We start from the raw sequence: 25,279 nt of genomic DNA on the forward strand, positions 1-25,279 counted from the left end.
AATAATAATAATAATAATCCTTGCATTTGATATAGCGCTTTTCACGTCGGGAGGACGTCCCAAAGCGCTTCACAGAATAAGACTGTAAAGTGAATTGACTGTATATTTGTGGGCGAACGCGGCAGCCAATTGCGCACAGCAATGTCCCACAAACAGTCGTAGATTGAAAATGACCAATTTATTATTGTTTTTTGTTTTGGAGGGATTATTATTAGGCGTGTGGAGTAAGGAAACTTGCCCAAGGTTTCGCCCTGTGCCTTGAATTGAACTCAGATCTCTCGCTTGCAAAGCGAGAGCTCTAACCACTGAGCTACAGGACTCCACAGGACTTTCTGAATTTCTTTTGAATTTTTATATAGAGACAGTAAGTGCTAACAAAGTCACTTTAAACCTACTATGCAGCCCTCTATCCACTGGCCTGGCTACTTTGAAACAATTAAAGCTATTTCTGTAAGTTGCCAAGTTCCACGTTTAGCAAACATCCCTCAAGACTCTCTGTTCGAAACTCAGCATTTGCTTGGGGCATCAGAGGTATTTACATCTCATTAAAACCGAATACCCTGAATATTTTTAAAGTGTTAAGAAGATCTCAATCTCTCTGTTGACTCAATACAACCGTCTGATTTGAGCGGTCCAATTAATGGCTTCACATCTCTTTACTATAATATTCTCCATCCGACTTTTCAAATTGTGGTTTTCCAATTGTGCAATCGAATGAGAATCAGTGGTGGTGGGGGGAAGAGGAAGGAGAGAGAGAAAAGTAATAACACAATACTGTTCTCCCGGTGTCCTGGCCAATAATCCCCCAAATAAAATATGTCATTCATGGCTCTTTGTGGGACATTCCTGTGTGCAAATAGGCTGCCACATTCGCCTACAAAATACAGTCATTACAATTTACAGTATATCTTTTGAAGTGCTTTGGGACGTCCGCTTGACAGGAAAGCCACTATACCAAATGTAAGGATTATTATTTATTATTAATACAAATGCACCTGGTTTATAGTCCGTTAGACCTGCGATTGTATGGGTTTGTTTACAACACGTGTACCTGCAATGTACAAGAAGTGCTGATCACAGTGCCATCCTGATATAACCGAGGGTTTCATTTTAAAAATAACCCTTACATTTGATATAATGCCTTTCACGAGGCATTATGTCACAAGGACATCTCACAACATCTTATCACGTCATTAAGACATCTCAAAGCCCTTCATAGGAATTCCTATAAAGCGTAGTAACTGTGTATTTGTTGGCAAAGGTGGCAGCCAATTTGCGCACAGCAATGTCCCACAAACAGGCAGTGGAGTCCTATAGCTTAGTGGTTAGAGCACTCGCCTCACAAGCGAGAGGACCTGGGTTCGATTCCCAGCAACATTGGGTAAGTTTCCTTACTCTACATGCCTCTGTTTGCCCTAGCTTGACTGTTTGTGGGACACCGTTGTGTGCAATTTGTTGCCACGTTTTGCCCACAAAACATTCAGTGAATTCACTTTACAGTATATTCTGTGAAGCGCTTTGAGACGTCTAGAAAACATGATAAGGCTCTATATCAAATGCAAGGATTATTATTGTTAAGTAAGTGAATGATCAATTTTTTAAAAAAAACGATCATTCACTTACTCAAACCATCATGTTATAAAACAGGGTCTGTGTGCTGTGGAATGACAACGAAAAGGAATGAAAATGGTAATAAAACCCTAAACAAGTTACTTTTTCAAACCGTATGGAGCTAAAAGATTGGAACAAAAGAAAGACTTGTCAAAAACAGGCTGACATTTGCTCTAACTTACAGTCATAGCTCAACAGATATTGAAAACTAATTCACAAGCTTGTTTTACAAAAGTTTGACTTTTACATGGGGAGGAAATAATTTAACATCACGATTCCAAAAAGTTTTGGCTAGTTCCTTTGGACTGTGGAACTCCACCAAGTGTTTATTTATTCAGTCTAAATATCCAAAATCAAATTGACAGCGTCTTACATTACCAGATGTTGGTGTCAATAAAACACTTCTCTGTTTAATGGAAAATGCAAGCTGGAAATGTGAGTAATGCTCCCAAAAATGCCCATAATGAAAGGTGCTGACGTAGGACGTAGAAATCATTCAAGTCCAAATCAGGAAGTTGTCAGAGTGCCACGAGAATGAAGCACACACATAGACAGGACGCACAAATGCTGGTGAGATCCAACCAGGCTCAATAATAACCCAATTGGAGTTGCAATACGCTCTTTGACCAGGGAATATATCTATGGCAAATTCACTGAAGGCGTCACTACAAATACACAGTCACTATATCTTACATTAAATCCTGTGGGGACAGCGGTGGACTGACTATATGGGCTATTGGGAAATTTCCCAAGCTATGCTGTGATTGTGCAATATATTTTCAAGGGTTGTGTTGTTAGACTATCCCAGACAACATACAGCGACACCACTGATTACAGATATGTTCTGATATAGAACAATTTGCATGATTGTGTGTTGCAATACTTTAACTGGAGATGATCTAAATCTTAAAATCTGTATTTAAGATTCAAGGCGCCTCGACAGAAAGGATAACACAGCTCTACAGTAGGCAAGAAACTCAGCCATTCCTTTTATGAGAGATTATAAATGTTCTCCTTTTCATCTTTATGTATTTCACACACGTTTCAAGAAACCAATAGCTGTACATGTACAGAAATAATAACAACAGTAATAATCCTTTAATTTGATATTGTGCCTTATCACATCAAGACGTCTCAAAGTGTTTTAGAGGATTTTACTATGAAGTGTAGTGACTGTGTATTTTGTACGTGGCAACAGATTTGCGCACAGAAATATCCCACGAGCAACAATTAAGTGAAAGACCAATTTGATCTGCGGGATTGTGGACCAGGACACTGGGAGAAACTCTTCCCTTATTGAATAGTGTCATCAGATCTTTTCAAATAGTACTATGGGATCTTTAAAGTCTGCCTGAACAGGCAGATCGGACCTCAATTTAACATCTCACCAGGAGGATGAGATCTGCCATAATAATAATAATCCTTGCATTTGATATAGCGCTTTTCATGTCTTCTAGACGTCTCAAAGCGCTTCACAGAGTATGCTGTAAAGTAAATTGACTGCATATTTGTGGGCGAAACGCTGCAGCCAATCACGCACAGAGGTGTCCCACACACAGTCATGGATTGAAAATGACCAATTTATTACTGTTTTGTTTTTTTGAGGGATTATTATTAGACGTGTGGAGTAAGGAAACTTGCCCAAGGTTTCGCCCTGTCTGGAATTGAACCCAGGTGTCTCGCTTGCAAGGTGAGTGCTCTAACCACTGAGCTACAGGACTCCAATGTACCAATCTACCAATGTACAGCTCCCCCCAACACTACACTGCAGGCTAGCCTGTGAGTCCAAACTCCCAACATGGGGCTCGAATCCACAAGCTTCTGATTCAGAGATGAGAGTGTTACCGACTCAGCCAGGCTGACACACATAAAGTGAAATCACTGGCATTGAGTTCAGATTTTTTTTTAAAAAAAGCAGATGTCTTTGAAGAGCGCAGTGTTTAATCGCTTTTCCACATTCTAACAAATATTTGGATAACATGTTTTCTAAATCCGAACTGTAAACATTTCCAACCATAACCGCAGATTGAGATCATCAGACAGTTGCCCAGATTCCAAAAGTGAGAGATCAGAGCTCAGTCTTGCTTTATGTGTTGTTTTTTCTCTCTCCCAACTTTCTTTGTTTCTTTACTACAGTGGCTCATGTTACAGCACTGTTCCACTGGCCGAGCTGCTGTCTTCTGTGTGTGAGCTTGGAGAATGCGTGTTGACAGGCTATTTTAACATGGGGGGGGGGGGGGCAATCACTGAGTTAGATCCAATCCTCACCTCGGGTATGCGTGCACCCTCCAGCAGGGGTCACTGGTTAGCACTCGAGAGAGGGAAACCTGGTTGACATTCTCTTAGCGGTTTGGCTGGTCTGTGAACATTGAAGCCATTTGCAGCTGATGCCCATTGACCAACTCATTGACTTATCATAGGCTAAAAAACAAAAGTGAAAGGTTCATGTGATTCAGTAACACACCGCACAGTGCATTTATTCACCAAGCGGCAGTCCTGCGGCTCAGTGGTTGGATCACTTGCCTCGCAAGCGAGAGACCTGGGTTCAATTCCTGGCAGGGCGAAACATTGGGTAAGTTTCCTTACTCCACACGCCTCTGTTTACCTAGAGGTCGATTAACAACCTAGGAATCCGATTGCTGGTCGACTGGCAGATCGCTTTTCCGGGGATAGTAATTCCTTAAAAAAATTAGTCACTCAATTTGTGGGACAATGCTGTGCGCAATTGGCTGCCGCATTTCGCCCACAAAATATACAGTCAATTCACTTTACAATATATTCTGAAGCGCTTTGAGACGTCTTGAAGACGTGACAAGGCGCTATATTAAATGCAAGGATCATTACTAAGTCTTCAAATAGCGAGAATCCTTTCCTTTACATCTGATCTAGAACTTAACCTGGTTCTGAAGATATACATGTGATTCGTAAATGCAAAGGAACCAACGACTTAATTCAAATCTCTCTTATAAACCTAAACAAGCATGGAGCAGCAAAAGACTATTGGGTCCTTTCACAGACCATGTACAATTTATTCGAGCACATATATTACTTAACTCTATTTAATGTCTTATAATAATAATGCTTGCATTTGAAATTGCGACTTTAAACCTGGGAGGACATCTCAAAGCAATTTATAGGATTTAATGTAAAGTTTAGTGACTGTGTTTTGTAGATAAACGAGGCAGTCAATTTACACATTTTACAATTTGAAAGACCAATTTCATTTGGGGCATTGCTGGCCACAGTACTGGGAGAAACTGCTCCTCCCCCAACCCCCACCGCAATGCCATGGAATCTTTAACGTCCTCCGTGAACAGGGAACTAGGTTTACCCACAGCATTCTGACTCAAGAGGAAAGGTTCTGTCTAGATGTCTCTCTACTCCAATATTAATTTATGCTGTAAATATGACTACCTGCAGTTATGTTACTTTTACATTTTAAGAGCATATGTGTGTTTTAGCACATAGTTCTGGCTTATAATGGGGTCGTTTATAATGCAGTGGTTGGGATCTATAAAATCCCAATATGCGCTATAATGAGATACGGTTTAATTGTGCATGTCTACGGCTGACCAACTTGCTCCCATGCTAAAAAAAGCTATGTCAAGTTACTGTCTCCAGACTGGATAGGACAATGCCTCTAACCTTACAAAATATATCTCAGTTCTGTTCCAAATGTTCTAGCCCAATGTTAGTTAAATGCAGTAGTTTTCTATCAAACAATATGAGTATATCTCACAATCCCTTCCTAATTTCCACGCTTTATTCCTACACAATCTGTGCAAATCAGTTGCCTAAATCAGCAAGTGGAGGGATCTCCAATATTGTCAAATAAAACCTTACCAGTGTTCCCTTATTCTTGATCTTTATGAACCTTTAAATTGGTTTAGTGATTAATAAAAAAGGGTTTCAAAATAGACTGTGCAGCATGCTCTGCTGTTTAGAACCAAACACAAATTAAGTCAACCTCACTCTCACCCTTTGTGCGGTGTGTCTGAGTCTAAATGCAAAACATCTGCAATCATTTTTCATTGCAGTTGCTCATTTCTGTCATTAATGTAATTTTGCCTCGGAGCTTATTTTGAAAGACATTAACTACACTGCAATATACCTCTTTGTCTGGGTGGTTTGAACATCGATGCCAGAACAATTAATCCCTTACGGCTGTCACATTTGTTACCAATATTTAATGCATCTGTAAATGTGCACACATTAAATAATGCAAAGAGAAATCTTCAGATCCAGAGCAATGTAAACACCGCATGCTGATATATTACATCTCATCATTTACCTGACATTCAAGATGGAGAAAATACCCCCACTCCCATCCTCTCAAATTCTAACCTTCTAATTTCTTCAAATTCTAACGAAATTTGTAACCTTTCACAAAGCGTTTCTGGTGTAACTGTCACAGCCCTTTCTTATATTAATTATCACAAGGAACCTGTTAAGAATAAGCTCATTTTGACCTCCCCCCTCCCCTGACCTAAACAAAAAAATAAAAGGTTCTCTTCAACTATGAACGAGCTCATGTTCTAAATAATAATCCTTACATTTGGTACAGTGCTTTTCACGTTGGGAGGATGTCTCAAAGCACTGCGCAGGAAATCCTATAAAGTGTAGTGACTATCTGTATTTTGTGGGTGAACCCAACAGCTAATTCTACATGGTAATAATCCACAAACAGCCTTGAAGTGAATGACCAATTTCATCTGGGGGATTGTTGACCAGGACACCAGGAAAAACCGTCTTCTTCTCCTGAATAGTGCTACAGGTGTCAAATATCTTTGACCTCAGGCCTATTTGATTGTACATTCGATACTTGTCACATTGAGTGTGTCCAGATCTGCTGGAGATGGATCCCCCAATGCTGGTCTTCATGTGACAAAACTGGAATCATACTGGACTTTCTGCTCACAAATTGCAATTTCGACTTCCAGTTAATATGATACAAGCTACTCTGAATGTATTGGAGGTTGGGGCGAGGTTTTGTCTTCTGCACATTCAGGTATATTCGATTTGATGATATAGAATCTGCCAAGATGGTTTGACCGTGACACATAGAAGGCTGTAATAATGTGGAACGCTCTTTTTGAGCAGAGCCATGTGATCTTTGAAGGACGGAACCTCCAACATTGCGTTGGCATCCTCAGCACTGGACTGAAGTATCAGCCTACACTATGAATTCAGAGTCCTGATGTGGGGCTCGAAACCACTATTTTCTGACTCAGGAAATCGTAGAAGTGGAATCAATAGGAATGTTTAAAAGAGAGATTGACAGGTACCTGGGTGGTAAAGGTATAAAGGGGTATTGCGGGCCGTAAGAATAAAAGATCTACCAAGATGGGTATATGAAGGTTACAGGCTTGAAAAGGTATGTAGATAGAGCAGGGCAGTGGGGCTGAAAATGCAGTTTGCTCCTAAAGAAGCTGCAGATTCAATGAGTCAAATGGCCTTCTTCTGCGCTGTAAATTTTTATGATTCTGAGATCTAATAAACTGGTGGAAAAGAACTGAAAGACTGACTGGTCTCCTCCTGTCCATGTTTTCCTATGTTCCTATCAAATTCACTTTGATGTAACTTCCATTACCAGACTGCAGTAAAAGTCAAGCAAATGTATATTCCATATTCAACCCAAAGAGTATCAACAGAACTCTCTGCTTACCTCAATTATGTACAGGACCACATTTTTGTAAAAACAATAGAGGATGCACTTTGTCACTCGGTTGTAACTCCAGGCTCCATGGACTAACAAAAGGTTTTCTAAATATGAAAACTGGAATAAGAAGAAAGTTATTAATATGACTAATACATTTATTACTGAAGAATCCTTGTTACTAACAATATCAAGCACAGTAACGGGTTCAAGCAACAACTATTGACAATGCTAAAACATGTAAGATTATTATTAATTGATGCATTTAAGAATACATTCCAAAGCACTTCACGGGATTTACTCTGAAGTGGAGTGACTATGTATTTGTAGGTGAACATAACAACTCGATTGCGGACAGCAATGTTCCACAAATAGCCATGAATCAAATGACTAATTTTATTTGGGGGATTGTTGGCCAAGAAACTGGAAAAAAATCCTTTCTCTTTTTGAGTAGAGCTGCATGATCTTTAATGTCCACCTGAACAAGCAGACTGGACCTCAGTGTAACTTTTCCCCCAAAGGACGGCACCTCCAACAATGCATTAATACACTCAGCACTACTTTGAAATATCAGCCTAGATTTTGAATTAAAATTCCTGACGTGGGGTTTCAATCCACCACCTTCTGACTCAGGATTTTCAGAGTATTGTAAGCCTGTATTTATAATGGAATGAGAATAAAAAATGTATTCTAGCAGAACAGATATTTTATTTATACCTATGGTCTTGACATCTTTTGCAACTAATAATCTATTTCATCTCTTTGTGTTACAGCACTTGGCAATGAAACCTCCTCTATTAATAGGCTCATGTATCGAAGGAAGTATTCTCTGCGATTTTTGTTTCAAAAGGACAGTTTCATCAAGTTTACTGCTCTGTAGGCACGATTCCGAGGCGGAATTGCAAACCATCCTGGATAAATAGGAATGCGTTAGTGATAATTTTATATTTCTGACTTTGGAAACAATATGTAGTGTTACTGAAGAGAAACATGTTAAACCAAGGGTGCTTTGTGACATTTATTTTGTGAACAAAGAAGGTATAAACAATAGGAATTTTGTCGGTGGTCTCTTTATATTACTATTGTTGTGAGGAATGCTGTACTGCAACCAATAGCCATAAATAGAGCCATAGCCATATATTTTGTCCATGAATCCACTTTGAGAGGTTGTTGATTTTTTAAAAATATTAGGTGTATCTATTATAATTTCCTGACAAGTTTTAAATCTCAGGCAGGTCTGGTGGAGATGGGTCAGCTGGGTTAGCAACCTGGAGGTAAACCAGCTGCAAGACACAAAGTATTAATAAGCACTTCCTGGGGTAGTTAAGCCAGGAAGTTTGGATCCTCTGCCGGTTTGGACTTCTCACAAGAGCATAGAGAAGTATGTATGAAGAAGATACTTTACAAAGCTTTCACCACTTCTGGACTCACAATCATTGGCGTTGTCTCCTATGTTGAGCGTGACAACATTGATAGTGGTGTAATTAACGTCAGATTAAGTAAGGACAATATTGCAGTTCAGACCCCAAAATTCATAAATAACAGAATTTGTTGAAAATCAGAACATTTCCGATGTACGTCTTTCGCTGGGATATTGGTAGTCAAAGACACAGTTTCCTTGTTTTCTATTGCTAATTCAGCGAGTTACAAAACCTCAGGTACCTAATGTGTGTACTTGGCCACAAAATATACAGTCAATTCACTTTACAGTATATTCTGTGAAGCGCTTTGAGAAGTCTCGAAGATGTGATGAGGTGCTATATCAAATGCAAGGATTATTATTATTATCTCTCCCACTTTGACAACTATTGTCCAGATAAAACAAGGCAGCAGAACAAGAGTGCAGCAGTACAGGGTTGTAAACGGTCAGTTTAGGACAGAAACCAGGAAGTATTTCTTGACACAATCAACAGCCAAATCAGATTATCAGGAACGGTGGTAGAGGCCAGGACACTGGAAGCGTTTAAGAAACGGCTTGATGGTGTGCAGTAAATATGTTAGGGTGGGTTCAAATGGGCTGAGAGACCTTCTGGATCCAGATGTCTCTTGTGGTTGTGCAAAGAGTCCAAACTGGCAGCACTTCAAAGAACTCAGGGTTCAAGTGACCATATAATTTACATCCAAAATAAACTGTTAGGGCTTGGAAAGAAAACAACTGCTCTCATGCAGAGAGAAAGTTTTTGGCTGCATGAGTGCAGAGGACACTGTGGTCTTAATGACACGTCTTAAGGGCTCATGACAAGTCTTGCGTGACTATTGTGGAGTCCTGTAGCATAGTGGTCAGCACGCTCGGCACGCAAGTGAGAGGAACTGGGTTCGATTCCCGGGCAGGGGGAAAACTTAGGCAAGTTTTCTTCTCTACACGCCTACGTTTACCTAGCAGTAAGTAGGAACCCGTTTGTTATTTGATTGGCAGATTACTTTTCGGGGGTAATAAACCCTCCAAAACAAACACAAAAAAAAGTGGTCACTCAATCCACGTTTATGGGACACTGCTGTGCGCAATTGGCTGCCACATTTTGCCCACAAAATACATAGTCAATCCACTTTACAGTATATTCTGTGAAGTGCTTTGAGACGTGGTAAGGCGCTATAGCAAATGCAAGTGTTATTATTATCTGTAAAGCTGCTAACCTGTGCTATGGAGTAATCGGAGGAATTGGTGGCCTGCATGCCCTCATTGCCGCTGATCCCTACTCCGACATGTGCTGCCTGAATCATCCCCACATCGTTGGCGCCGTCTCCGATGGCAAGAGTGATGGCGTTGACGTGCTTCTTCACCATCTCGACAATCTCGGATTTTTGAAGAGGAGAGACTCTGAGAGAGGAGAGAAGCAAAAGGCTTAAAGGCTGTGTTTAAAAAAAATGTACAGGTTTTAAGGAATCCACAACCATCCCATATTGTCCAAAACCATGTAAATTTTGCCATCCACTTCTTACAAGCGAACCTACTTTTTAACAAAACAATGAAACATAATGGGACTTGAGTATATTTCAGACTTTGTTCTTATCACCCTTGAAGATTGAATACTCAAGAGATAGAACAGGTGGAGTCCATGGTAAGGTAGACTCTATATAGAAACAGGAACGTACAAGACCGCAATTTATCTGGCAGTACTAAAGTCAATATAAAAATTCTATATTATATCGCCCTCATCACTAAATTACATTCTTCATTAAACAGCTGTCTAACTCCAGAGTTTTAGAATTGCAGTAATAATCTGAGTGAGACATCTGCTGTATATTGGATAAAAATTAGATAATCTAACTGCATTGAGGAAGCTAATAATAATCTAATAATAGTGCCTAGGAGACAGAGATTAAAGATAATCACAAGAGGGAAAAGAGAGCTTGGGAGAATTTTTGGGGATGTGGAATGCCCTTGCCAAGTAAGGTGGTAAAGGCAGCGTCCATTGTGGTTTCAAGAGGAAGTAGACAGCTACATAAAAGTTAGAGGTTTAAAGGAGTTTGGGGATAGGCCCGAGCAACGGGATTGGAAGTATAACTTGTTCTGAGAGCTGGTGCAGTCTCGATGGGTCAAATGTTCTACTTCTGTGCTATAAATTTTCAATGAAGCTAATGCTTGCATTTGATATAACGTTTTATGTGATTTATCACCAACATCCTGTTTACCAAGCTATTATGCTTAACTGGAAAACAAATCACATGAATATGCTACACTGTCCTTTTAACCCAAAGGGTTCAATAAACTCTGCGTGCAATGTCAGAAGTACAATAATTCATCAATTTTGACAAGAATGTTATTAAAATGTATTTCCAACTGCTTTTCTGGGTCTGCGTTTCTCCCAGTGTCCTGGCCAACAATCCCCCTGTTGGAATTGGTCATTCACTTCATGGCTGTTTGGGGGACATTGCAATACCGCTGTATCCCAAATATCTACAGTGTGTAGATGGGCCGAATGGCTTTGTTTGGATTCATTTCTTTACAAAACTGTTTATGTTCTGTTTCTATGGCTGCAAGAGTTCACAAATTTGGTTGGCGAAGTTCTTTAAAGCATAGAGAAGCCCACAGTGAAAGAAGGGTGCTGATCTTTAGCAGGTTTTTAAAAAGGAATGTGTATGTAACACTCTCTTATCCTTTGCTGTACTTTACACACAGTAATATTTAATAAGCTTTAGTTATTTGCAGCATGAATTTTGAAGAGCTGGTTCAGCTTGCTTGCTTTTACTTCGGGTTATGATCTTGCTTGTGATTTATCAGCAACATCCCATTATGCTACCCTGTTTACTTCTTCTAACTTACATTTACATTTCCAAGAGATTTTGCACTTAAATTTGCCTTGCATACACATACACTCACAAAATTGAATAGAGTCAGAATTGTTAATACAATGCTAGGTGTCAGCCTGCCTCAGTTGGTAGCACCCTCTTAGTCAGCAGGTTAGAACATTGATCTTATAGACTGATGCCCCAATGTGGTTCTGGGGAAGTGATGGATTGTTAGAGATGCCATCTTTTGGATGAGAGGTTAAGCCAAGGTCTTGTCTGTCTGTTCAGGTGGATATTAAAAATGCCATTGCACTATACAACAAGTTGCATTTATATAGGGCCCTTCATGTCCCAGAGGTGCCTGACGGAGGAGCCGGAGGGAGGGGGAGTTGCCATAGGCACAGTTGTAGAGGAAGGTTTTCTGACGTGATCTGAAAATGGGGCAGGATGAGGCAAAGTGAAGGGATTGAGGGGGAGAGTTCCAAGGTTTGGAGGTGCAGTGGCTGAAAGCATGGCCGATGTTGGTGGAGCGGAAGGGGTGAGGGACAAGCAGGAGGCCGGAGACAGCCGAGCGGAGGTGGCAGATGGTGGAGTGGGGAGTAAGCAGGTTGGAGAGATAGGGAGGTGCTAGGGCATGAAGCGATTTGTAGAAGTGTGTGAGGATATTGAAGTGGATCTGTTCTGTGGTAGAGAGCCAGTGGAGCCTGGCGAGGACTGGTATGATGGGGGTATAGAATTTAGAGTGGGTGAGTATACAGGCGGTAGAGTTTTGAATTAATTGGAATTTGTGGATAGTGGTGCTGAGAAACTGGTGAAGAAAGCACTGGAATAGTTGAGGCGGGAGGTGACAAAAGCGTGGATGAGGATTTCGGCTGCGTTGGTGTGAGATAGTCGGAGGTGTGCAATGTGATGGAGGTGGAAGAAAGCTGTCCTGTTCAAGGACTGGATGTGGGGTAGGAAGCACAGCTAATTTATAACTTTTAAAAAAACAAATTGAAGTTATGAAGAAGTGTTAGAGCCGGGCTGCACTGTGGATAGATACTTGGGATATAGGGGTATTAAGACCCATGGAGAAAACATGGAGAACTAGGGTTAAAAGATGTACCATGATCTCATAAAATGGCAGGACAGACTTGGTTGTTTGAACATTCCTATCTTCCTAACTGTATTGAAAGTAGCCAAGACACTTTTAATTTTTTTCCCATTTAAAATGCTGCTGTAATTCATACACTCCAAAGTCTCAGCATGGAACTGAGGAATGCAAGTGCCAATAAACTGCATATCCCAAAGCGTTGGAATACTTCCATGGTACATTTCATTATCCAAACAAAAAGATAATAAAACTGCTTTCATCTCATTGAAGCTTCTGAAGTTACACAAAGCATGAATGTGTTCTATGAACTTCTCTTCCAGTTTGGTGCTGTAAACGTTAACACTCATTAAAGTTTATGTATTGCAACCAATATTGATTTGTGGGCTTCAGGGTGCAAGCAAGTCCCCAAACTCCTGGCATCATTTCATTCTCAAGATTTTTTATCCAACTGTATTATTTTCCTGAATTCTCCCTAAGCTTCCAGTCAACTCAACATATTTAACTAACATCAACAAAAATAAAATTACATTTGTATAGCTAAGAGCCAAGGCACCAGATTTGGCTTGTTTAACAATAAATACATAATACCATAGAAGTCTTCTACAGGATATACTTAAAACATAAAATGCAGATATAATTGAAACCCAGTGGACTTTTGTTAATTTAAAAATATATTTTTATCCCAGTTTACGTCATTAGACTCTCATTCATTATTTTGTTTTTAAAACAATTCTTTCCCTCAAAAAATCTGGTTTAAAATGCATTGCCAGGCAGCAGAACACGCCATTCCTGTCCCTCAACCTCATGCAATTTATATTGTCCTGGAGGAATATTGGATTGTCAAAGGTACCATCTTTCGGACGAGAGGTTAAACTGAAGTCTTCTCTGTTTGTTCAGGTGGACATAAAAGATCCCATGGCACTGTACAAAAAGTCAAGGTTCCTGAAGCTTCTTCCACATTCACCGTGGTGCAAACAGTGTTGTCAGATCTCTTTGGGGAAATGGGGGTATAAACTCACATCTCTGACAGTCCACAGGGCGAAAACTGAATGTTCAGTCTGGCTCAGTTGGCAGCACTTGTTTGAGTCAGAAGGTTGTGGGTTCACATAATCTATTATGACACTACAAAGCAGTGCTGAGAGTGTGCTACATTGTCGGAGGTGCTGCCCTTCGGATGGGACGTTAAACCAAATGCCTGTTTAGGCAGAGGTTAAAGATCCCATGGCTCTATTCGAAAAGAAAAGGGAGATTCTCTTTGTGTCCTTGCCAACAATCTCCCAGGGTCCTGGCCAACAATCCCCCGGATGAATTTGGGTATTCATTTCATGGCTGTATGTAACTTGGCTGCTGCCTTCACTTACAAATTATAGTCACTACACTTTACTGTAAATCCTGCAATATTCTCTGAGGCGTCCTCCCGACGTGAAAGGCTCTCGAGCAAAATTCAAAGTTTTATATACATATAATTTAAAAAAATCAGCTTCCACCATGCTCACACACATCCTCAATCATGTTTGGACATGAGTGCTGAAGGGCATGGTGTCACAGGGGTAATGTACTGTGCTCTGGAGCTTGGGGCAATGTGAATGATTTGTAGGCTCATGGGAGTTTCAAAATCCATTCAAAGTGTATGGGGGTATTGCTTTCACTGTACAAATGCTAAACGTTGTTGCTTTTCACTCCCAGTCAAGTCTCCGACTCCTTTATGAAGGAGCTGGAATAAGATGCTCTGAGAAGTGGTGGCAGCAAGGGAGATTACATCAAATTCTATTATGTAGATTTATATAGATCTCTGCAGCACAGAAACAGTCCATGCCAGTATTTATATTCCACATAAGCCTTTCACCCTTTCTCATCCCCTCTCCCCTCCATTTCCTTTGTGCATGCATCAAGTATGCATCATAAGATGTAATCAAATACAGAACGAAAGGTTCCAAAGGCTTCAATCTAGAATAACAGATTGTTATTTATAGGAAATAACAATAATAACATTATGGGATATAGAGCATAAGTAGTTCAGGACATGTGCATTGCCGGGAAGATGAAAGGCAAACTAAATGGAGCTTGGTCATTTTTTATGTCTAGCATTTCTTATGTTCTTATGCTATAATATAATAATAACCCTTGCATTTGATATAATTCCTTATCTCGTCTTTGAGACATCTCAAAGTGCTTCACACAATATTCTGTAAAGTGAAACAAAGACAGAAGTTGCTGGGAATACTCAGCAGGTCAGGCAGCATCTACGGAGAAAGGAAAGTGAGTCAACTTTTCGGGTGGACGATCCTTCGTCAGAACTGCTTTGGATCATGGACTCGAAACATTCGCTCACTTTCCTTTCTCTATAGATGCTGCCTGACCTGCTGAGTGTTCCCAGTGACTTCCAGTTTTGTTTCAGAATTCCAGCATCTGCAGTATTTTGCGTTTTGTATACTGTAAAGTTAATTGACTGTATATTTTGTGGACAAAACCTGGCAGCCAATTTCGCACAGCAGTGTCCCACAAACAGTCATGGATTGAGTGACCAAATTATTTTTATTTATATGTTCTTATAACAGACGGGGACCTGAATTACATTGGGCGTGGTTGGAAAAGGGAAGAGGGAAGAGATTAAAAACAAACTTTTTTTTGTCTACATACACTTTATGGACTCTGGTTTGTTGCTGGTGCAAATTAGCTGCTGAATTTCTTTCAAAACATTATCTTATTTTCTAATTAATCTCCTTCTGCAAAGCCCTTTGAGACGTTTCTTTTACTTGAAAGGTGGTGTACAAATGGAAGCTGTGTTATTGATGGCCTCTTGGGAGCTGGATTTTGTTACTGAAGCTAAAGAACAATAGTATTTTGGATTGTTGTGAAACATCCACTAGTTTCCAGCAATTCAGAATCCCAGAATTGATTGCACTGTGTACTGGTTAATAAAATATTTTTGGGCTGTTAAGCACCGATGTATATGTTTTGCTACCATTAAAGCAATGCAAAAACTTGTGCACTTGTGCCCACACATACACACCCTCCCACAATCAAGGTCCCATCTGTCTGTTTAGGTGGACGGTAAAGATCCCATGACACTATTCAAAAAGAGAAGGGAGTTTCTCCTGGTGTCCAGGGCCATAATTCTTCAGTAATTCATACCAGTCAGTGGGACATTGTTATGCGCAAGTTGGATGCTAAACCTGCCTACAAGATACAGTCACTATACTAAACAGTGGATCTATTAAGCACTCTGAGATGTCTTTCTGACATGAAAGGCGCAAATGTAGTTTTATTCAGTTGTATTTATTGAGTGTTCACCCCTGACAAAGTAGACTTTTATCCCTAGTCCCTAGCACCTTGGTTGAAAATCTCTCGAACTGTTCAAGGAAACAAATGCAGGTGGAGGGAGTGCTGCTGTAAGTGGCTCACAGATCATTGACTGACACAAGCTGAGGCCTGAGATTTTGACATTTTAAACAGGAGCTACAACTGCCCACCGGGGCTCACAGAGCTAGGAATGATGGCACCAACAACAGAATTATTTTTTCAAGGAACTCATTGTTATGCCCTGTCAAAGCACACCATTGCTATGCAATAACTTTGTCAGAATTTGTTAGATTTCATGCTCGAACATAATACAAGCCTGCATTCACTGAACATGTTATCTGAATAATAAGATAATAATCCTTGCATTTGATATAGTGCCTTTCACATCAAGAGGGTGTGATAGGAGTTCAAAGTCCTGACATGGGGCTTGAACCCAGAGGTGAGAATGCTACCAACTATACGAGGCTGACACAAATAGCACACTATGTTAATTCTCTTAAGCATTTAACTGGAGTCTCCAACATCTGGAATGCAACATTTGAAAGAACTCTGTGACTACTTTACAGTAAACCTTTGATAATTGGGTAGCTTTTCACGATAAATCAAGTAGCAAGACACAGTGCTTACTCTATTAATAATAATTATTATGATAATAATCATTCTTGCATTTAATATAGTGCCTTTCACGTCTTTGAGACAACAACAGCAAGATTCCATTTATTGAGCGCCTTTCACGTCGGGAGGACGTCCCAAGGTGCTCTACAGTTAGGTCAGGACCCGAGCATTGGGGGGGAAATGGTCAGGGGGAGGGAAGGGAGGGAGCGAGGAGAGGGTAGAGAGTCGAGAGGGGAGCTGAAGGCACGGTCAAAGAGAAAGGTCTTGAGACCGGCCTTGAAGGAGGAAAGGGAGGAGGCGGCGAAGGCACTGGGGGATAGAGTTCCAGAGCCTAGGGGCTGAGAGGCTGAAGGCCCGGCCACCGATGGTAGGGCGTTTGGGGCGGGGGATGTGGAGCAGACCAGAGCCAGAGGAACGGAGGGTACGGGCAGGTAGGTAGGGGGATAGTAGGTCAGAGAGGTAGGAGGGAGCGAGGCCGTGAATGGCCTTGTAGGTGAGGATGAGGATCTTGAAATCGATCCTCTGGGGGATGGGGAGCCAGTGGAGGCGAGCGAGGGTGGGAGTGATGTGTTCCCGAAGCCTGGTGCGGGACAGTACATGAGCTGCAGAGTTCTGAATGAAAGCGCTTCACAGGACCTCCAGCACTGCATTGGAGTGTCAGCTGACAGAGTAATGGGTTCCAGACTCCTTATTCCATTGCAATTGTTTCTTGAATCAAGTATTGTAATTTTTCTAATAATCTCTCCTCCTGCCCCTTAATTCCTTCTACTGAGGTATGGTGCCCAAGATGCCAGTCGCACCCTGGTACCTCACTCAGTGGACGTCATTCATTGTGTAAGCCTCGGCAGTGAGGGCTGGTGAGCTATTTACTTATTGCGATGTGTGTGTATAATCGTAGACCAGCTCACTAAAGTGTGGAATAAGCCTCATGTTTTTGCTTTAGAATTTAAAATACTCAGCATCAAATATAACATGATATGATCTTCAAGTAATTTACCATAAAATTATACTGATTCCCAGTGGGCAAATTTGCACAGGAAACTAATTATCTTTTGCTAAACAATTTACATTAAGCTAAATAATTTATGCAATCATCCCTTATGACAATATTTGACAAATATTGAAACGCTATCTCTTATTAACTATCTGAGGGAGGAAAAACCCAATAGTATAAGTATATCCAGTCAAAGCCTGAAGGTTATTATTGTCAAAGCTGAAGATACGTTTTTTTCTACCTTAATTAAAGAAGAACTGCGTGCAGTTTTGGAGTCTATAACAGGTGCCATAGCAACAGGGTAAAAGCAGACAAGGAGAAGTATCTTGTGAATTTGACCGTGCTGGTTACTCAGATTATAGCAATACCAGTATAATAATGCATACATTTGGTGTTGCATCTTTCACATCTGGGGGACATCTCAAAGCGCTTCCCAGGATTTACTGCAAAGTGGAGTGACTGCGTGTTTTCTTGGTGAACGTGGCAGCCAATTCACACCCAGCAATGTCCCGTAAACAGCCAAGAAGTGAATGACTGATTTTATTTGGAAGACTGCAGGCCTGGACACCTGGAGAAACTCCCTTCTATTTTTGAATAGTGCCATGAGGTTTTAACATCCAGCTGAACAGGCAGACGGAAATTTGGTTTAACATATCAATCTAGTATGAAGCACTTTAAAGGCAAAAATCACTTTTGGATTAAATAGAAATTAAGGTAAATTTAAGAGCTGCAGGTTGATTTGACAAACTAAATCGATTGTTGTGGTGGAAGTTTTCTGTAAGTAAACTGGCTAAAAGATACTTTATGGGAACAGTTTAGAATTCATGCTTATATTAGGACCCAGCTGCATCTAGAAATGGAAGGGAGAGCATTGTTGGCATACACTCCAATAAGTTTGCAGTTGTCAGATGTGAGGAGTTCAGACACAACTATATTTGTAAAGACCGTTTGCTAATTAAGGAGCTGAAGAAAAGGGCAGTGTTGTAAGAAGGGCATGTGTGATCATAGGGGTGCAAGTGTGTGAAAGCTGCTCAGACTACATGGCTGGTGCTAGTCTCAATAGAGACAGCTGAGCGTGGGGACCAACTGGAGGAGATGGATGTTGGAAAGTGATAATGGAGAACAAGAGACAGAGGTGGCAAGCACTGGCTTACAGTGAGGAACGGTGGAGAGAACAGCAAAAAGACTAAAGGAGGAACACATTAGGTTTCCAACATTATAATAATAATAATAATCCTTGCATTTGATATAGCGCTTTTCACGTCGGGAGGACGTCCCAAAGCGCTTCACAGAATAGACTGTAAAGTGAATTGACTGTATATTTGTGGGCGAACGCGGCAGCCAATTGCGCACAGCAATGTCCCACAAACAGTCGTAGATTGAAAATGACCAATTTATTATTGTTTTTTGTTTTGGAGGGATTATTATTAGGCGTGTGGAGTAAGGAAACTTGTCCAAGGTTTCGCCCTCTGCCTGGAATTGAACTCAGGTCTCTCACTTGCAAAGCGAGTGCTCTAACCACTGAGCTACAGGACTCCACAAACATTACACTGCACTAAAGGGTTAATTCATGAAGAAGACGGGAAAGAAGAGGAAGAGGAAGAACAACATATATGTGGAACAATCTGAAAATTAGTAAACGCTAATCCCTATGATATCCCCAAGAAAGGCAAAGAAAAATAAGTCGGGTTTAAGACAATAAGCAAGTATAGAGTGTGTTGATAATAAGAATCAGCCAAACGCACCCAGACAGAACTAGAACAGTGATAACATTATAATATTTGCATTTGATATAGCATCTTATTGTACTATACAAGACAGTACAATAATTATTTGTGAAGTGCTGTGAGATATTGAGACATTAAAAATGCAACTTCACTTTATCTGACCTTTGCTGAAACCAAACAGATCAGAAAGCCACAGAAGGTTGAAACTTATAACAAGAGCTCAGATGCTGCTGGCTTAAGATCGGGGGCAGACAAATGTTATACAAGTGCAGCATCAATAACATGACTGAGTGTGCGGGACGTCAGGACTATTTTTGCCCACTACACACTGCGAGGATTTCAAGCTCAATCTAACATGCATAGGGTTCTGATTACCGAGACCTGATACTAGCGAGACCTACCAGTTACCAGATAGCTGGGGTCGCATGTCACTTTATCCCTCTTTTGCAGACAGCGCTTTGTGGAAATGTGAAATAGACACTGATGATCTTGTGATTTAGATTTAATCTCTCGCCCTGCCCCCTCCTCTCCCCCACAAAAAGAAACACAAAGGTTCTCATGCCCAGGCTCCCTCCGTTTCATTCTTGGAATAGGCAGATCTGTTGAGTGGAATCATGTACTTCCTACCTCACAGTTCCATCTCACCTATTGGAAGTTTGCTCCTACAGAAATCTTTTGGAGACTTAATTCTTTTGTTTACTGATTTTCAGATTGGGGTCCTCAACAGGACCCCCATCTCTCCTAACCCCTCTCCCATACCCTTCTAGTCCTTTCGACTTAAAATAATGAAAGGAATTGACAGGGTAGACAGTGACCAACTCTTTTTCCTCTAGTGAAGGGATCTTCACTCGTGAGAAAAGAGTCAAGGGGACATAGGCTTAAAATAAATAATAATAATCCTTGCATTTGATATAGCGCTTTTCACGTCGGGAGGATGTCCCAAAGCGCTTCACAGAACACATTGTAAAGTGAATTGACTGTATATTTGTGGGCGAACGCGGCAGCCAATTGCGCACAGCAATGTCCCACAAACAGTCGTAGATTGAAAATGACCAATTTATTATTGTTTTTGGTTTTGGAGGGATTATTATTAGGCGTGTGGAGTAAGGAAACTTGCCCAAGGTTTCGCCCTCTGCCTGGAATTGAACTCAGGTCTCTCACTTGCAAAGCGAGTGCTCTAACCACTGAGCTACAGGATTCCTGACCACTGAGCTACAGGACTCCTGAGAACCAAGATGATTACACCTGAGGTTAGGAAGTATTTCATCACATGGAGGGATGTGAAGTTGTGGAATGCTCTGCGTCAGAAAGCGCCAGAGGTGTAATCAATATGGTCGCCACATGCTGGTGTTCCTAAACACGTTCCTAAAAACAGAAGTTCAGGAACACGTTTAGGAATCCTGGAAATTTTACCCCACATTCCCAAACAGATATCAAAACCAATGATTGGTCTGACGATATAACCACAAGATCAATACTACACAAGCTGGTGAGCAGACACCTTGATCTCCATGCAGAGTCTCACATTATATAAAGACTGAAGAGCAATGGAGATGGTCGTTTAATCGAAGAGTCGAGACAATATCAGCGAGAATACATCTTATACAGTTTAAACATGTCACCTGGACTCGTGATTAAGTTAGTTTCTCTGCCATGTTACTTCTAATAATATATAAGACTTGCCATGTTACCTTCTTAAACTACTGTTCTGGGCGTCAGTATGTACCATTCCCATGCTGCGAGCCAAACCAGCTCAGGCTTTGTTCTATAATTAACTGCTGGGAATATTTTCCCCCTAAAGATTCAAATCCCATCCTCCCTCTTTAAGGCAAATCATCTTGTCCCTGGGCAGCACCCCCATGATAAGACAAATGCAATCCTGGCTTCGTAGAGGAGGGACCTTGAATCTGTCTCCTTCGTCTCTTTGACACTCGAGTCATTTGTTTAGCCAGTGTAAGTGAGAATGATATCTGTTGTCGGGAGATTGTAACTGGCTAAGGCTACACCTGTGTAGTGGACAACAGAAAAGTTTGATAAACGGCATTGTTCATCACCTGACATGGAAGGGCACAAACCAACTTAACCCCATCTGTTAACAGCCTGTTGCATCGAACCCAGCTCAGACGTTATAATAATATTTGTTTCAGCATGTCATTGCAAAAAAAGATGAAGCATCTTTCTCCCTGCTACAACTGGAAGAATAGCAGTAGCTCTGATATTCCCCTAACCTTTCCCAAATGGGGCTGAGCAGCGAACAAACCATGAAATGTAACCACACTGATTGTAGGAATCCACACTGGCCATTGCCAAACAATCTGTGGCTGCAATACATGCCAAAGTATGTGCATATCTAAACTGATCACAGCTTCCCATATCACCAGCGACCAGCTGAGGCAAAGGAAAGACTCAGGAGCATAGCTCTATTATTGATGCAGTCCAGGGTGTGAATCCCAGCAGTTTAGCTTAGTTTTATGACATATTCATGCTGCAGACACTCTTCAACCAGACTCTGTCCTGCAACATTGTAGGATTATGTCTAGACTGTGTATAGAACAAAGTCCCCACAAGGGGGTTGAAAGCCACAAACTGTTTGCGATGATTAACATATGATGGGTCCCAATGCCCCAGTCAGTGTTTGTGGCATCAGTACACCAGTGTAATGATGCTTCAAAACCCTCTGGAAATTCTCGCCAGTGAAATAATTACTTTAAGTTAGTCCCTTTCCACATCATTAATGTACATCAAACCCCGGATGTAATACATGTCCAGAAATAAGGTTCTGCTCGAGAATTTGGAAAGGTTTTTAGGAGACTGGTACTTGCTGCAGAGATTTAGTTCATGTATGTTGATTTAGATTGTCTTTAGTGTGTCTAAAAAAGGAAACATAAATATGTGAAGGCAGTGGTAATTTACACATGAGAGAGATGGTTACATGGAACAGTGCCGAAAACAATGCAGGAAAGAGAGCAAGGGCTGTGGCCTCTGAGGGGGGGAGGAGAAAGAGTGGGAGGGGGAGAAAGATGGAAAAGAGAGGGGGAGAGAGAGGAATAGAATGAGAAAGAGGCGAAAAGAAAGGTGGGACTGGCGGGAGAGAAAGAGAAAAGGGAACGAGAGAGAAGGGTAAGGGAAGAGAAGGGGGAAAGAGGACAGAGAGGAATTTTCATGCAAGTGAATATAGTATGAAAAAGAGCCACTTGAAGGAAGGAGAGTGAGGGCAGAGAGTGAGCATGGTGCATCCTCAGCAGCTTTTCAAAATGTGGTGGGTTGTTCGAATACAGTAAATAAATACTATAGTAACTATCCTTGCATTTGATACAGCAAGCAGCACTCTGTATAATCCATAGACTAAGAGAACGCAAGAATTACAAGACTGCTCTAAGCTCCCTGAAGAGAGTGCTGATGGAAGAGGTCTCAGAAGGGGTATGTGATGAAAAGGAGAGAACACGCGGACTTGCAGATGTTATGTGAAAATTGAGAAATCTGTGTCTGCCTTATATTACAGGCCGCTTGATGTCCTCTCATTTCCACTTTAAGACTTTAATTTATTTAACCGAACAGAAATGAATAATTAATCCGTCAGTCCGAATCTCGTCCCTGCTTACAGCGAGACTGATGTTTCCACAGATAACACCAGGTTAATTGAGGTTTCCGATCCCACTGCCTTTTTAGGATAATCTATGTGTCTGCAGCTCAGAGTCTGTCAGCACTGGCTTCAGTTCCCAGGTTCTATCAGAAATCTACAATTTCTCTGACATGCACAGTTTTGAATACTATTTATTTTTGTTAAAAAGAAATGTAAAGGTGACAGCTAATTGCAAACTATTTTTCGACTGCTGATAGGATTGCTACGCAGATTTGTTTTTGAGCTGGCTAGCTGGACATTCCAAATAATAATAATAATCATTGTATTTGATTCTCAGAATATACTCTAAAGTTGATTGACTTTGTATTTCGTGGCCAAAACGTGGCTGCCAATTGAGCACACCAGTATCCCACAAAACAGTCATGGATTGAGTGACCAAATTATTATTTTTCTAAAAGGGATTATTACCCCCGGAAAGCGATCCGCCAATCGAATAATAATAATAATAATGTGGAGTCCTGTAGCTCAGTGGTTAGAGCACTCGCTTTGCAAACAAGAGACCTGAGTTCAATTCCAGGCAGAGGGCGAAACCTTGGGCAAGTTTCCTTACTCCACACAGAGCCTAATAATAATCCCTCCAAAACCAAAAACAATAATAAATTGGTCATTTTCAATCTACGACTGCTTGTGGGACATTGCTGTGCGCAATTGGCTGCAGCGTTCGCCCACAAATATACAGTCAATTCACTTTACAATGTGTTCTGTGAAGCGCTTTGGGACGTCCTCCCGACGTGAAAAGCGCTATATCAAATGCAAGGATTATTATTATTATTATTATAACAACCGAGTTCCTGCTTACTACTAGGTAAACAAAGGTGTGTGGAGTAAGGAAACTTACCTAAGGTTTCGTGCCCCCCAGAAATCGAAACTGGGTCTGCTCACTTGCGAGGTGAGCGCTCTAACCAACACACTACGGGACTGCAAACAGCAATAGGATGGCCTCTATTCTTTTTAAAAAATCTTTCCAACATTTAAACCCAATTCGTCTTTGGCTCGTAAACCCTCTGCATCTGTGTGATCCTGATTAGTTGTTTATAAAATCACAGGATTGTGTAAATACAGTAAATAACTAGTGAACATCCTTGCATCTGATACAGCACCTATAATATCAAAGAACGATGAGCAACAATTAGACAACATAGGTCTCTTCAGTCTTGTGAGAAGTCGACTCAGAGGGGACCTCGTAGATGTGTATAACATTTTAAATGCGATTGAAAAGATAAACCCAGATCAATACTTTAGGATGCAACAAGAGTGAGGAACAAGAGGATATGGATTAGAATTGTAAAGGGCAATTTCAGGATGACAGACACCAGAAAGTTTTTCTTTACTCAAATTCACTCGGCAGATCAAACACTATAGTTTCAGTCCTAAAACAGTCGACTTTGACTGGGAGATTCCCTGGAGCATGGTCGACAATTTACAACCGTCATGCTTTTAATACCAAAGCTACCAAAGCTGGATGCCACGACTATTGAATTACTGTGCACGCTCTGCTACTCATGATCCTATCCTGGACTGCAAGTCTCGTCTCCTCGGATTCTTAATAAAGAAAAAGTTAATTTATAGCAAAAGTGTACAGTGTTGCGACTAGCATGATCTTGGCACATCTGCAGGTCCTGCCAAACCATGCTGTGAAGTCCATGGCTAGTTTGCTCTGCCATACCGAGTACAGCATAAGGGAAACTAAGGAGCCCAGTTATAATATGAAAGTTTGCAGTTGTGCAAATTAATTAGCAGAATCATTGCAATCGTCTTAATAAATGCAATACGGTAACTACAGTAAGTACAAAATACAGTAAATCCTGTGGAATATTCCAAGGTGTCCTGATGACGTGATGAGACATTTTATCAAATGCGAGGATTATTTATTGATACTAAGTAAGTAATGGACGGGAGACACGGTATTTTCTCCAGTCCTGTTTTTATTTGGTTTAGAGGGCACAGGTTCTGAGAAATTGGATGGCGGAGAGTCAGGGTTCTGGTTAGAATCCGGCTCAGATGGCCTGGAAAGGCAGCTTCCTCTCTGCCGGCTGCAGGAATCCCAAATGAAATGAACTGGAGCAGTCTCAACCCACATCATAATGGGTGCTTGTGCACAGCACAAAATTATCTACAGTTAGCAATTAAGGAGGGGAATTCTGCCAGGATCTCGCTCCTTACCACTATCAAGTTACCATGGCTGGAAAGCGTATGTGCGCTCAAAGTTGGTTTCGGCGAATGCCTTTCAGTCAAATAGCACTGCTCACCATCTGAAAGAACGGCTAGTTTGTGACATGGAACACACCCCATAAGGTCGCTGAGCTGGTGCCTTCAGGAGATGAGGGTGGTGAGAATATTGGCAAAGAGAAACAATAGTAATAAAGATCTGGCTTTTAACAGTTTGGTCGTAGTTTAAAAAGAAAAA

At 41.0% G+C, this 25,279-nt stretch overlaps 1 protein-coding gene across 3 annotated transcripts in view; it reads right to left on the reverse strand.

The window, feature by feature from the left end:
* The window catches only part of atp8a2 (ATPase phospholipid transporting 8A2), a 285,157-nt gene that overhangs the window by 82,496 nt on the left and 177,382 nt on the right, over window positions 1-25,279 (reverse strand). For all 3 annotated transcript variants that reach the window (XM_007900625.2, XM_042333953.1, XM_042333952.1), the window contains 2 exons: window positions 9,902-10,085; window positions 7,277-7,387 (listed from right to left, as the gene is read on the reverse strand). In XM_007900625.2, coding sequence (XP_007898816.1) covers window positions 7,277-7,387; window positions 9,902-10,085 — 295 coding nt within the window. The remainder of the gene's footprint in view (window positions 1-7,276; window positions 7,388-9,901; window positions 10,086-25,279) is intronic.

This window comes from Callorhinchus milii, unplaced genomic scaffold (genome assembly GCF_018977255.1).
Source record: "Callorhinchus milii isolate IMCB2004 unplaced genomic scaffold, IMCB_Cmil_1.0 Scaffold4, whole genome shotgun sequence".
Lineage (NCBI taxonomy): Eukaryota > Metazoa > Chordata > Chondrichthyes > Chimaeriformes > Callorhinchidae > Callorhinchus > Callorhinchus milii.